This window comes from Borostomias antarcticus (assembly GCF_949987555.1).
Source record: "Borostomias antarcticus genome assembly, chromosome: 6".
Classification (NCBI taxonomy): Eukaryota; Metazoa; Chordata; class Actinopteri; order Stomiiformes; family Stomiidae; genus Borostomias; species Borostomias antarcticus.
Window position 1 is genome coordinate 4,958,265 of NC_140239.1, and position 12,837 is coordinate 4,971,101.

A 12,837-nucleotide genomic window follows, 5' to 3' on the forward strand; every position below is an offset into this window, starting at 1 on the left:
CACTACTTATGATGTGATGTCCGTTATCAGTTAGAAATCAGTAAGGTATATTGATACCACATTTTTAACATGTCCTTTAACTAGAATAGAATGTAGATCCTAACTTGGTTACCAAAAGATACCACAAATAACACATTTATACATATGTTGCTAATACAGACTGTAATGAATTTGTCACCAATACCTCTGTCTTTCTGTGATGTTCAAAGATAGACCTATAGCTGAACTAACACAGGATGGATTCCAACGTCCCCTGTGTCCTGTCTAGAAACTGTATAGAAATGTAATTTGAATATACTGTATTTCCATTTGTATAGAGAATGTGCAGATACTTAGGTGTAAATTAACTGTAGATATTGTAGGAACAGTAAGTTACTTGAGGAAAACTATTGTGAAGATGTTGTAGAGACATTCCTTATGGAACTTCTGAATTAGACTAACCAGTTTCCTTTCCATTTCCAGTAACAACAACATAAACGCAAGTTGACCATTAGATCATTAAGCTGATGTTAGACACTTGAGGACATGTGATTCCTTTTGTTTACAAATGCTGGTGTCATGCTTGATTTGTCCATCTCAAAACACACACACACATACTCTCTCTTTCTCTCTCTCTCTCACACACGCACACACACACACACACAAGCAAATAAAATACATACATACAAAAATTGTAAAGGGTAGATTTTATTCTTGTATAGTTTTTTTTTAAATAAAAAGATGAAATAATGTGTTGTTTTGTGTTATTCAGTACTATCTCTCTCTGTCTGATACTCTTCCTCTCTCTCTCTCTCTCTCTCTCTCTCTCTCTCTGTCTATCTTTCTTTCTCTATGCAGATTGTAACTCCAAACACTGGAGAGAAGCCAGAAGTGCCACGTTGGCTACACTGTGTAACACAATGTATCCAGGAGCTCGATATTTGTAGGACCACATCACATGCATGGACAGCTGATTGGGTCCTTAGCAGACCACAATGCACTGGTGTCTGCTGACATCTACAGGACATCTCTGGAAGCACTTTACGAAGAAAGTGTGGGCTGTTATTTGCTAGTACAGGCCTAGGCTACTGTGGTGGATGTGCTCCACTCAATTCAATTCGATTCAGTGGGCTTAGTTGTGTTCATATTGCCAAAGCAACAGTGGAGTTTCAGAAATATTTCTATACATACACACATACAGACCCTAATTACATAGAAACATACAGGTACACACAGAAGTAACTTACACGGGTTTACAGCTGCAATTTACACTTAGCCTATAGGTGAAATGCTTTACACACACCTAGTCCTATACAGATAGACACAGATATTATATACATACTTCCTAAACACTTAATATTCCAAAATTCTGCATTCTAAAGGAACATAATTTCAATACAGTATGATTTAACAATATAATTTAACAATAATGTGTGTAGAAATTCAAGCAATAAACGCTTATTATTATCATTATTAATGTTATTATTAATGTTGTTATTATTATTTTAAACGCTAGATTCATTTAGGTTGGTATATTATTCCACTCTTTCTCCCAGATGCACTAAACGTCTGCATCAGAGGAAGAAAGGCATCTCTGCACCTGTCTTTCTATCACACAGAAAAGGAATTGAAGTTTGAAAGTAAGTCTGGACTCTATGGGCCAATGTAGCTGACTAATCTTGCATGCCTCAAAAAATTTTTACTTCATTGATGAGGATGAAAACACACACCTTATATTTTAAGAAAAATGTACTGTCAGCGCGGAAAAAATCTCTAGCCAGCAAGGACAATTCTAATTTCTAGTTTGACTCGACTGCTAGAGATCGTGAATGGAATAAATCGAGATGAGTGCGGATGAGTGACAGTCTGCTGCCATCTTGCGGTCATTCCATCGAATGTGGCGTTTCGTTTGGCGCCGATGGAGGGAGTCACTCGAGAGAGAGAGCTCTGGTCACTCCGACGGCGGCTCTTCCGGTCGGCATTTTGTTCTACGAGAGGGGAATCTGGATCTGGAGTCTCTTGATCCAACGATCGTCATATTTTTCATTTATACGCGAAATTGGCTACGGTGCTTATCCGTGTCGGTTTAGACCGGCCGAAACACCGACGAACGAATGTTTCCTTGTGTATTAAGATTGAAACATTCACCCGCGTATGACGGAAGAAGAACGAATCTGTCCGACCCGGATTATTGTTGATAACGTTAGCTAGCTAGCTAGCTGGCCAGCCAAGTTCCTCTACAGGAGCTGCGAGAGAGAAGAAAGGGGGAGCTAGAGAGAGACGGACACGGACCATAATCTAACGTACCTAAAACGTTCCCCTCCCTTTGAACGTAATATCCGAAGGTAAATTTAGCCAGATGTTGTGAGCTATGCATAAACATGTTTAAATGTGTAAATATAAAACTTGCGTCGCTGGTTCATCGAGTTTAGCTACCGTTAGCTATAGCTAGCTACTACAGTATGTACTGTAACCAGCCAGCTAGTACCAGCTAGTGCTAGCTAGCCGACCAGGGACGCTTGTTCTGGCTGAGGGGGACGCACGGCCTCGGCCTGGGCATGGGCCGAGCCTGGGGATCCCTGGGCCGAACGGGGCCGCTAACTGGATTTGATCATTTCATTCTCCTTCTGCTTATGTTATTGTTAGATAAAAGTGAATCAAGTGTTTTCGTCTTTAAACAGTGTCACGTTAGCCATCCTTTTATAGAAGATGTCACTAGCTAGCTGGCTAGTCAGTTTTGTGTTTATTTTGGTGAGACACTGGTTGCGATAGGATAGGATAGGATAGGCAGCCTAACATTTTGCCTGGCTAGTAAGTCTAGCTAACGTAAGCTAACTGCTTGTTAGCACAGTGGAAAAGCAAAGAAGATGGACCATTGTTACTGTTAGCTAGCTAGTTTTTAGCTGGCTTGTTAGCTGATCCGTCCTGCACGAAAGAGACTGCCAACTACAGCTAGGTAGCTAAGCAAAATAGTTTCTTGTGATTTTATTATTTGGAAACTTAAGGGAGCTAGCTGGGTTGTCAAGGTGATCTCGCTAGCTACTAACGTCAGATAGCTAAATGACTTGGCTAACAAGCTAGCAAGCTAGCAAGTGCTAACGTTAGCCCCCGACGCAGCTCTCGGGAACTAGAGAATTGAATGGTTCCCTCAGCAAGGATTCCCCACAATAACATCAACACATTGGCTACCTGGCACCACCGATTCGTCTGACTGTGGATGAGCGGTTAATCAATTTCGCATCGATCTAGCGATGTCGAACAAAGTGACGTTGGCTAAATTAATGTTGATAAGCTAACATTATATGTTGTTTGTGGCTATTGTTTGCATATACTCCCACATGTTTCCGCAAATTAGCCGCCTTGACATTTATACTCAAATAAATAGTCAAGAAAGTTGTGCTAAAAATGTTCATTGTTTAAAATGATTTTAAAATGATCCACAAAATGCTTTTGGCCAGGTATCCTGTCTAATCCTAGCCACCAAAAATCTATGAAGTTGATCACGATGGCCATGTTATGATCATACGACTGGCCGCCACCTCTTTACCAGTGCAGCCAGCTATCAACACCATTCTGTTTCTCATTGATAGGTAGCCAGCTCCAGGGCCCTTACAGCCCCCTCCCCACCGCCACCATCACCGTGCATCTGTTCCTTTGTGCTGGCTGCAGCCTGTCAGTCTCCCAGCTGTCAGCCAAGCCCTAGCCAGTGTAGACCAGAGGAGAGATGCCCTGCTTCCCAATGCCCTACCCCTCCTCCCTGTTGTGTGCACATGTGTGCTCCACCTCGCAAATTGTATATAACTAGTGATGATGCATGGGGCTCGAGCGTCAATACTTCCTGCATCAGGCCTAGTGTGTTCCTTCTCAGCTCATGGCGTGAGGTGAGGGAGCACACCTGGGGGTAGAGGAGTGGAGCTGGTGCACGGCATAGTGCCACCAGAGTATGCAAGCTACATGAGGAAGTGGTGAACGAAGAGGGAGTGAACGCAGTTATGGCCTTGCTGTGGGGCCCCGCTTGTGGCATTTATAAGTCAACTACTTTCCCAGATAAAACCGCGAAACGATTAGCTCTAAGGTCTTCATTTTCTCAAGCCTGTGCCACCCTGGAGAACATGCTGATGTATTCGCGGCAGGCTATGTTTTGCTGTGTTTCGGGGGGGGCGTGTTTGTCGTGGACTGTTATTTTCTGTTGCGTTCTCTCTCCAACCTGGCTGCGTTGGAAGTAGTCTGTCTGCAGAACAGTGCTGCATTGTAATTCAATCAATCGATTCTTTGGATCTGTGAACCTTAACTTAACATTGACTTATGCATTTGTTGTTGTTGTTGTTGTTGATGATGATGATGATGTCTTGCTCACAGATTCTAGGAGTTCTTCCGGACATGTCATTGGCTGAACCCCAGACTGAACAGAGCTCCACATAAAGGTATGTGAATGGCGGCTTAGCTGCTCTGAGTCATCACCAGGTCTGTTAACCCCGTGTGTGCCTTAGGGGCTCTCTGGCACCACCAGCTGCAGCATGAGGTCCTTCCACGCCAGCTCTAGCACACCACGTTTTCGTGGTTACCAACCATCAGGCCCTTGATGAATAGATTCAGGGCTGCCAGGTCTAGGCTGGAAAACCTGTCCTCCTGGATGCTGTGATGCTTAATTGATTCATGGAAGTTCAACATGGAAACTTGCTTTGACAAAAGTGTGTCGAACCTCCGTCTTTCTCTCGGTACATGGGTAAAGACTGGGGTATATCTGAGGTTGCAGTTAGGGATAGAACCTTATATATCTTTTAACATATTTATATATAGAGAAGATATTTTTGGAGGGAATTTCTGCTTATTATATTGGACGGCATGTAGACAGGAAAGGTGGGAGAGAGATAGGGGAGGACATATAGCAAAAGGCCCGGGCCAGATTCGAACCCGCACTGCTGCGGTAAGGACTAGCCTTTATGCACCTTAACGCGATGAGCCACTATAGAATCTTTTTTTTTTTTTTTACAGACTTTGTTTGTTTGATTTTGGACTTGCAGGGACTGTGTCACGCTAACACTGACAGACCCCTGGCTGGTGTCTGTTTCCCCCGCAGGTGGTAGGAGATGTGAGGACGGGCGCGTCGGCTGCGACCCTAAGCTACCTGTGCGTCGACACACTGCCCCGCCCCCCACCTTCAGCATGAATGGGGATATGCCTCATGTGCCCATCACCACTCTCGCTGGGATCGCAAGCCTCACTGACCGTGAGTCCACGCACACACACACACACACACACACACACACACACAAACACACACACACAAACACACACACACACACACACACACACACAAAGCACTTGTTCTCACCTTGAGGCTTTCTGTCATCCTTGATAGGTTCTATTCCTGTCATAGCGTGATGTTTATTTATTTAAACATTGCTCAAAAATGCAATCAACCAGCCAGTGGTTGTGCTCCGGGTAGTAAATATCGCCTTGTGCTCCTCTCTCTCTCCCCCGTCTCCACAGTGCTGAACCAGCTGCCCCTCCCCTCCCCTCTGCCTGCCACCACCACTAAGAGTCTGCTGTACAATGGGAGGATCGCGGAGGAGGTTAACTGCCTGCTGGCGTGCAGAGACGACAACCTGGTTACTCAGCTGGCACACAGCCTCAACCAGGTCTCCACCGAGCACATGTGAGCACAAAGCCCGACTAGGGACTGGGGTTGCAAATCAGCCAATTGGCTAGAAACCTTTCGCGCGAACACGTTTATTACGACATGTATGTAACAATGTGCGCAAATAAACCAATAAATGAATAAATAAATAAAAGCCTGTTAATGACACATTAGTTAATAAATCAGTCAGCCAATCAATTCATCGAGCAGTCAAACTTTATAAAATGTAAACATTCTGAACATATTGAAAGGTACATTTTATATACACAAAGCAGAGTTCTGGATGTTGATATTTCAAATAGTATCCCCATTTTTTTGGAACTCCAAACCTTGGAGGCATAGTACTTTCTGTTTGTTGCGTGTGGATGTTGTTTGGTAACTAGCTAAATATAACTAAAACCTGAGTCTGAATCGTAGTGGCAATATTGAGTCAGTTCAACGTGTGTGTGTGTGTGTGTGTGTCTGTGTGTGTGTGTGTGTGTGTGTGTCTGTGTGTGTGTGTCCTCGTCCTCCACAGAGAGCTGAAGGACAACCTGGGCAGTGATGAGCCAGAGGGAGACGCACCGGTATTGCTGCAGGCCATGTTGGCCAGAAACCCTGGTATATTCAGGGAGAAAGGTTGGAACATTCTCTCTCTCACTCTCGCTTTAGATCGAGGTTATTGTTTCTTAAATATTTATTGTGTGTATTTAATCATGTCTAATACTTGGTAACTAATGATGTAAATACTTTATTTATTTATTTACTTATATACTTATTTTTATTTTATTGTTTGTTGTATCAGCAGGCATCATGCAGCAGCCAATGGTGCAACAGTACAAAATCACCCAGAATTCCATGCACGGCAGCCCTGCCCAGTCTGGCAACTTCCAGCAGGCCTCGATGTCTCCCAACCCATCAAGGTAACCAGACAGAAGTTTATTCAAAAGGACTCGTTCACCATGGCCTGGATTGAATACTCTGAAAGTGAATTTGTCCTTCATCCCCTCCTTTGATATATCACTGATATGTTATGACTGGGTTAGAGAGAGGGACAAGCTTTCAGCTTTCCATGCTTGCTAGATCATAGGTTACCACAGGGAATGGAGCAAAGAAGATTGCATTTTGTATTGAAACCGAATTACTTTGAAACTTGTGTGACATTGATACCTTTGAAGACAGATTCTCGGGGAGGCCTGTGTTTTGTAATAGTCTTGGTATAATTATATATTAATGCTTTTAAATATTCTGCCAAGGCCGTTGCGGCAAAATGTGCTCGGTCAACCTGGCTCGGAAGATGGAGGTTATATAAAAAAGCATGCATGCCAGGGTTGTGTTCACACCCAGCTGAGCCAGTTTCTCTCCCCTCTCCCTGTGACAGCCGCTTCGTGTCACCTCAGTCCAGTTCTGGCAGCAGGTTCATGGGCCAGCAGAACAGCCCGGTGCCCAGCCCGTACACCCCCCAGAGCCCCGGCTACATGCCGTACCAACACCCACCCAGCTACAATCAGCACCAACAGATACAGCAAGGTGTGTGTGTGTGTAGGTGTGTGTGTGTTTGTGTGTGTGTGTGTTTATGTGTATGCGCTTTCGCATGTTTCGACTTATTCCTCTGTATTCCACATAATTCCCACTGGCCATGGAATTTGGGAATTCACATTTTTAATAGTTGTGGAATATCAAGGTTATTTACAAATGTGTTATTTCTCTTTAATCAATCTTAAGAACTGTAACAATTCTCATCCCTGAAGTATATGTATCTGTATGTGACAGCAAGGTGTGTGTATGTGTGTGTATTCCAGTGTCTGTAGCCAGCCCCATGGTACCCGGGGGTATGAGGAACATCCACGAGGGCAAGGTCTCAGGACAGATGGGCACTGCAAACCACCACCCTGACCGGCACGGCAGTGAGGATTACATGAACATAGTCCACCGAATGGGCAACGAGGTACTGCTACGTTACTACAATAATACTACTTAATACATGAACATAGTCTACAGGCTGGGTTACGAGGTACCGCTACGTTACTACAATAATACTACTTAATACATGAACATAGTCCACAGGCTGGGCAACGAGGTACCGCTACGTTACTACAATAATACTACTTAATACATGAACATAGTCCACAGGCTGGGCAACGAGGTACTGCTACGTTACTACAATAATACTACTTAATACATGAACATAGTCTACAGGCTGGGCAACGAGGTACCGCTACGTTACTACAATAATACTACTTAGTACATGAACATAGCCTACAGGCTGGGCAACGAGGTACCGCTACATTACTACAATAATACTACTTAGTACATGAACATAGTCTACAGGCTGGGCAACGGGGTACCGCTACGTTACTACAATAATACTACTTAGTACATGAACATAGTCCACAGGCTGGGAAACGAGGTACCGCTACGTTACTACAATAATACTACTTAATACATGAGCAAAGTCCACCGAATGGGCAACGGGGTACTGCTACGTTACTAAAATACTACAATACTACTAAATACCTGAACATGGTCCATCGGCTGGGCAATGAGGTACTGCTACGTTACTACAATACTTCAATACTACTAAATACATCAGCAAAGTCAAATCTAACTAGCTCACTTATAGCTAATCTTAGCTAGCTGTTTTGCTTCGTTACCGATTTCAATCCCAGCAACTAGGCTAGAGTAAAGACTCATTGTTAGCTAACGCTAGCCTTGTTTTAGATAATTTCGTAGCTGCATGATACAATAATGGTACAATTCCAAAGGTTTAGTACTAGCTAAACATTAGCTAGCCTAGCCAATGCTAGAGCTGGCTACAGCTAGAGATGGCATGTGAAGCTCAAGTGAAAATGTTTTTTTCAACCTGTTTTTCTTTTAGGTTATTTATTTATATTTTTTTCAATAAATAAAATCAAATTGAAAAGTGACCTTAAAATCGAGAACTGAATTGAACTGTGGATTAGAGAATCGTGACACCCCTATTAAATACATGAGGTGCAACACTACTGTATTACTATTGCAATACTACAATATAAATACATGAATTTAGTCCACAGACTAGGAAAGCAAGTAGTTCAGCACTACTGCAATAACAATAAGTTACATACATATCCCCACCAAATAGGCAATATTCATTTTAATATGGTGTTACTCGAAATAAGAAAATAACTTAAAGTTAAATCATGTCATCCAAATGGTTCCGCATGTCGGCATCTGTTCACGAGTTGCTAAATCTTGCCCGTCATCACCAGCAGAGCTCCACTGATTGGCCGGGTGCTGTACACGCCCACTGTTTGGATAGGCCAAGCACAAAGATCGACTGATAGGGAAGTCAAAGAGAAACGATAGTCTACACCGGGTCATACAAAACAGCTTGCTGAATTCCCAAAAGCTGAAAAAGCGATTTTATTTTGATCGATTCAAATTTGTATGACCCTCCCCTGGACTCCAAAAAAAACTGTAACTCTCCCTTGACCTAAAATTTAAAAAGCATGACCCTCCCCTGTTTTTCCTCCAGTGACCCCCTCCCATAAACTTTGAACGGTCCCTAACCTCTGACCTCTCCCTCTTCTGTTTGTGTCATCAGGACAGTGACCCCTCCCTGAGGAACGCATCATTTCCTCTGAGGTCACCCCAGTCTGGCTGCTCTCCAGCAGGAAGTGACGGAACACCCAAAGGTACGGCAATAGGCGGCGCCTGCAGGCTAGCCTTAATATTTACTTCCTTATCTCATCCGATTCCCCCTAAGGATACTGGGAAGTGAAATATCCCTGCAATCTATGCAATCTACACTCTGTTCTTTGTAAGAATTGCCTACCGGGGCTAAACCACATGGGATTCAGAGCACATTTTTCAAACGGAATAAAATCTGTGTCTCTCTCGTCAGCGGGCTCCCGACCTCCCCTCATCCTGCAGTCCCCTCCCCCCTACGCCTCGCCGCGGGAGGGCGTCGGAGACCAGCTGGCCGACAAGAAGCAGCAGCAGCAGAAGAAGAAGCAGCAGCAGCCCCCCCCCACGGCCGCGGGGGCCGCCGCCGTCAAGGACGAGAAGGAGATGTACGACATCGTCAGCTCCCCGTCCAAGGACTCTACCAAACTGACCCTCCGCCTGGCGCGGGTCAAGTCGTCCGAGTCGGATCCGTCGGGTGAGATGCTGCCGGGCCTGGAGCACAACTCTGACCTGGAGGGGGAGCCGGCGTACCAGCAGGTGCCGGTCCTCCAGCAGAACCTGGGGGCTAAGCAGCAGCAGCAGCAGCAGGCCGGGTCCTCCCAGTGGCCAGGGGGCGCCCTTCTCTCCTCCTCCTCGCCCTATGACGAGGCAGAGCTGGACGCCCTGGCTGAGATCGAGAGGATAGAACGCGAGACCGCCAATGAGAGGGAGCGCTGCTCCAAAGAGGTGCAGGATAAAGGTGTGTATGCTACATGTTTAGGGACACCCCCCCCACCCCCCTTCCTCCACCCCCCTCCCCGTAATGCCTAGACCAATCAACGAGCCCCGCTCTCGCCCACCAATCACCGACAGATCAACCGTAGCCCTGGGTTTGGGGGGGGCTTCCTGGAGCTGGTTTAGAGATGACGGGACCAGTGTTGGTACCAGCTGGTGGTCATCATTCTTCTCCCTTTGAGCATAGCTGGTTTGGGATTTCAGATGTAATGTAATAAACTCCCTCCGGGGTTAGAGAACAAGAAGTATTTATGATTTAAAGTTTTTTTTTTTTGAGCATCATAGATTTGTTTTTAGGCTAAGTTCAGGGATAAGCCTGTTCTCATCATCTCTGTCCATCTCTTCACTTCAGTCCCCCCACCCCCCCCACTCCCTCCATTCATCCATTCATCCATCCATCCATGTCACTCTTTCACTGCTTCAGTCCTAACAAGCTGCCGTGGCCACCGGCCACCTGTTCTGCTCGGTCCAGCTGCATGCCTTGCCTGTCTGGAGCGAAGCCACAATGATTTTTCATCTCATTACTTCCGTTGCCCACCTCTGGAGCTCTATACATACTGACCTCTACACACGTCTCTAAATTCTCCATAGAGGTCCGTGGTGTTTCTGTGTTTTGATGGGTGCGTTTGGGTGTCTCTTGTCTCTCTCCAGACAAGCCCCTGAAGAAGCGGAAGCAGGACTCGTTCCCCCTGGAGCCCGGAGCAGGGGGTCCTGGGGGTCCCACCGGAGCGCCGGGTAGCGGCGGTGGAGCGGGGGGCAACGCCGGCAAGCTGACCCCCCAGGAGGCCAGCGCGGCCGGGAACGGGGCCAGCCGGCCTGCCCTGATGGTGAGCATCGACCTCCAGCAGGCGGGCCGGGCGGACGGCCAGCTGGACCCGTGCATGGCCGCCCCCATCCCGGCCCTGGAGGCCCAGCGCTGGCCTGAGGAGCCCGCCGAGGGCCCCGCCGCCGAGGGCTCGGACACCGCCGGCGTCCTCCGGCTGAAACCGGACGCCCGGCCGGAGGTCATCAAGAACCGGATGGACAAACACGACAGCCGCCGCGAGCCGGCACGGCACCGGCACGACGGCAAGCCGGACGGCAGGCGGCCCGAGACGCCCAAGTCCTCCGGCCGAGGCGGCGAGCGGGACCGGGAGAGGAGGCACCGCGCCGACGCCGGCGCCGGCGGGGACGGCCGCGACCGCCGCTCGCCGGAGGACCGGCACCGGGGGGACAGCCCCCGGGTCAAACAGGAGGGCCGGGGCGGCGGCGTGGAGGGCGGCGGGCGACCGCGGAGCAGCGGGGGGGACAAGGACAAGGACAGGGACAGGGACAGGCCCGGGTACAGACCCTCGGGAAGCTCCAAGCAGCCGGATACCAAGCATCCGGAGTTCCCCGTCCACCTGCTGGGGGGCTCCACCGGGGCCCTGAAGAACTTCCAGATCCCCAAGGTGAAGAGGGACAAGGATGGGGTCGCGCCCGGGGGTCCGGAGGTTTGGGGCGAGCCCAGGGTGAAGCTGGAGAGGCTAGGCCTAGTGGACAACATCAGCAAGGGGGCCAAGCCCGTGGTGGTCCTGCAGAAGCTGTCCATCGACCAGGTCCAGAGGTTCATCAGACACAGCAAGTCTGGCAGCAAGAACAGACTGTCCTCAGGGAAGAGCAGCAAAGGTGAGAGGGTTCAGTCCGTTCTGTCTTCCTCTCTCTCTCTCTCTCTCTCTCTCTCCCTCCCTTCCCCTCCTATCTCTCTTTCACTGCCTCTTTTCTCTCCTCTATCCCTCTCCTTCATTTGTCTCTCCCTATGAATCCTTGACAGTCTTGCTTGTTATTCCTAGTCAGACATGGAAAACGTGAGTCACTAACCAATCCATGAATAGTCAATGAAGCAATTTGAATTTGATTGAAACTTTTTCAGTAACAGTTGGGGGAGGAGACGAGATACACTCATCTCATGATGAGATGCACTTCTCGATACAGGGTCATCTTGTTTTATTTCATCATAAGTTAGCTAGCTTATAGAAGCTATTGTACAATCGCGAACAATCAGGTGTGGAAGTGCAGCCGTTATGAAACGCCAACGCTACCCCGCTCCGTCGAAACATTATTAATGCTGACATGAATGAGACGAGTGAGGAGAATACGGCATTACAGTGAGCAAGAGGAGGCGGGGCTATGTGGGAACCGCAGCGGTGTGTGCCTGTGTGTGCGTGCGTGTGTGTGTGTGTGTATCAACTGGCCGTTGGAAAGAAGCGAGTGAGAAAGCGCAGCTGAAACTTAAGAGATATGTTTTTCAGCACCAAGATGCGCATAGTCACGTTGCAACGTTTTTGCATTGTGAAATTTTGTTAGGGCTGCGCAATAAAATAGATACAGCAATACATTGCAATATATATATATATATGTTTTACACGATACTGTATTGATTATGTGGTACAGTATCGGTACATTATTTAAATGAATTTTAAGAATTCCACTTTTTTTGCACAGGGAAAATGTACAGAAAAAGACGGAATATATAGATATTAGGACTGTCAGTTGATTTAAAAAAAATCGTATTAATTACATGATCTTTAGTGATCTAATTAATAGCAATTAATAATAACAATTAAAGAAGAACAGTGAGTATGCACAAGCGGAGTTTCTCAGCGGAAAAGGCGTGTTTCGCCGTTCTTCAGACTGGATTTGGCAAAGGTTCTGATCTATGTTTTGTTACGTGTATTGGCTGAAGGAGTTCGTCTGTCAAGGCAAGGCCCACTCAAATTGCTCTGGGGGGCTGAAAGTCAGGACTCATAGTGACCAGACATGTAGGCTATGTAGAC

General features: G+C 46.9%; 2 protein-coding genes across 5 annotated transcripts in view; both read left to right on the forward strand.

Moving 5' to 3' along the window:
* Window positions 1-678, forward strand: part of slc1a3a (solute carrier family 1 member 3a) — a 14,516-nt gene extending 13,838 nt beyond the window's left edge. The window contains exon 10 of the mRNA XM_084439949.1: window positions 1-678. This exon is cut by the window's left edge and continues 1,044 nt beyond it. The gene's annotated coding sequence lies outside the window, so the exon portion shown is untranslated.
* A 1,510-nt stretch (window positions 679-2,188) lies between these two features.
* The window catches only part of nipbla (NIPBL cohesin loading factor a), a 35,841-nt gene continuing 25,192 nt past the window's right edge, over window positions 2,189-12,837 (forward strand). For 2 of the 4 annotated variants that reach the window (XM_084440411.1, XM_084440412.1), the window contains exons 1-11: window positions 2,189-2,324; window positions 4,339-4,403; window positions 5,060-5,209; window positions 5,473-5,638; window positions 6,138-6,238; window positions 6,405-6,522; window positions 6,981-7,129; window positions 7,402-7,547; window positions 9,186-9,276; window positions 9,486-10,007; window positions 10,694-11,689. In XM_084440411.1, coding sequence (XP_084296537.1) covers window positions 5,146-5,209; window positions 5,473-5,638; window positions 6,138-6,238; window positions 6,405-6,522; window positions 6,981-7,129; window positions 7,402-7,547; window positions 9,186-9,276; window positions 9,486-10,007; window positions 10,694-11,689 — 2,353 coding nt within the window. In that variant the 5' untranslated portion in view covers window positions 2,189-2,324; window positions 4,339-4,403; window positions 5,060-5,145. The remainder of the gene's footprint in view (window positions 2,325-4,338; window positions 4,404-5,059; window positions 5,210-5,472; window positions 5,639-6,137; window positions 6,239-6,404; window positions 6,523-6,980; window positions 7,130-7,401; window positions 7,548-9,185; window positions 9,277-9,485; window positions 10,008-10,693; window positions 11,690-12,837) is intronic. The other 2 variants (XM_084440413.1, XM_084440414.1) reach the window with 1 other exon arrangement.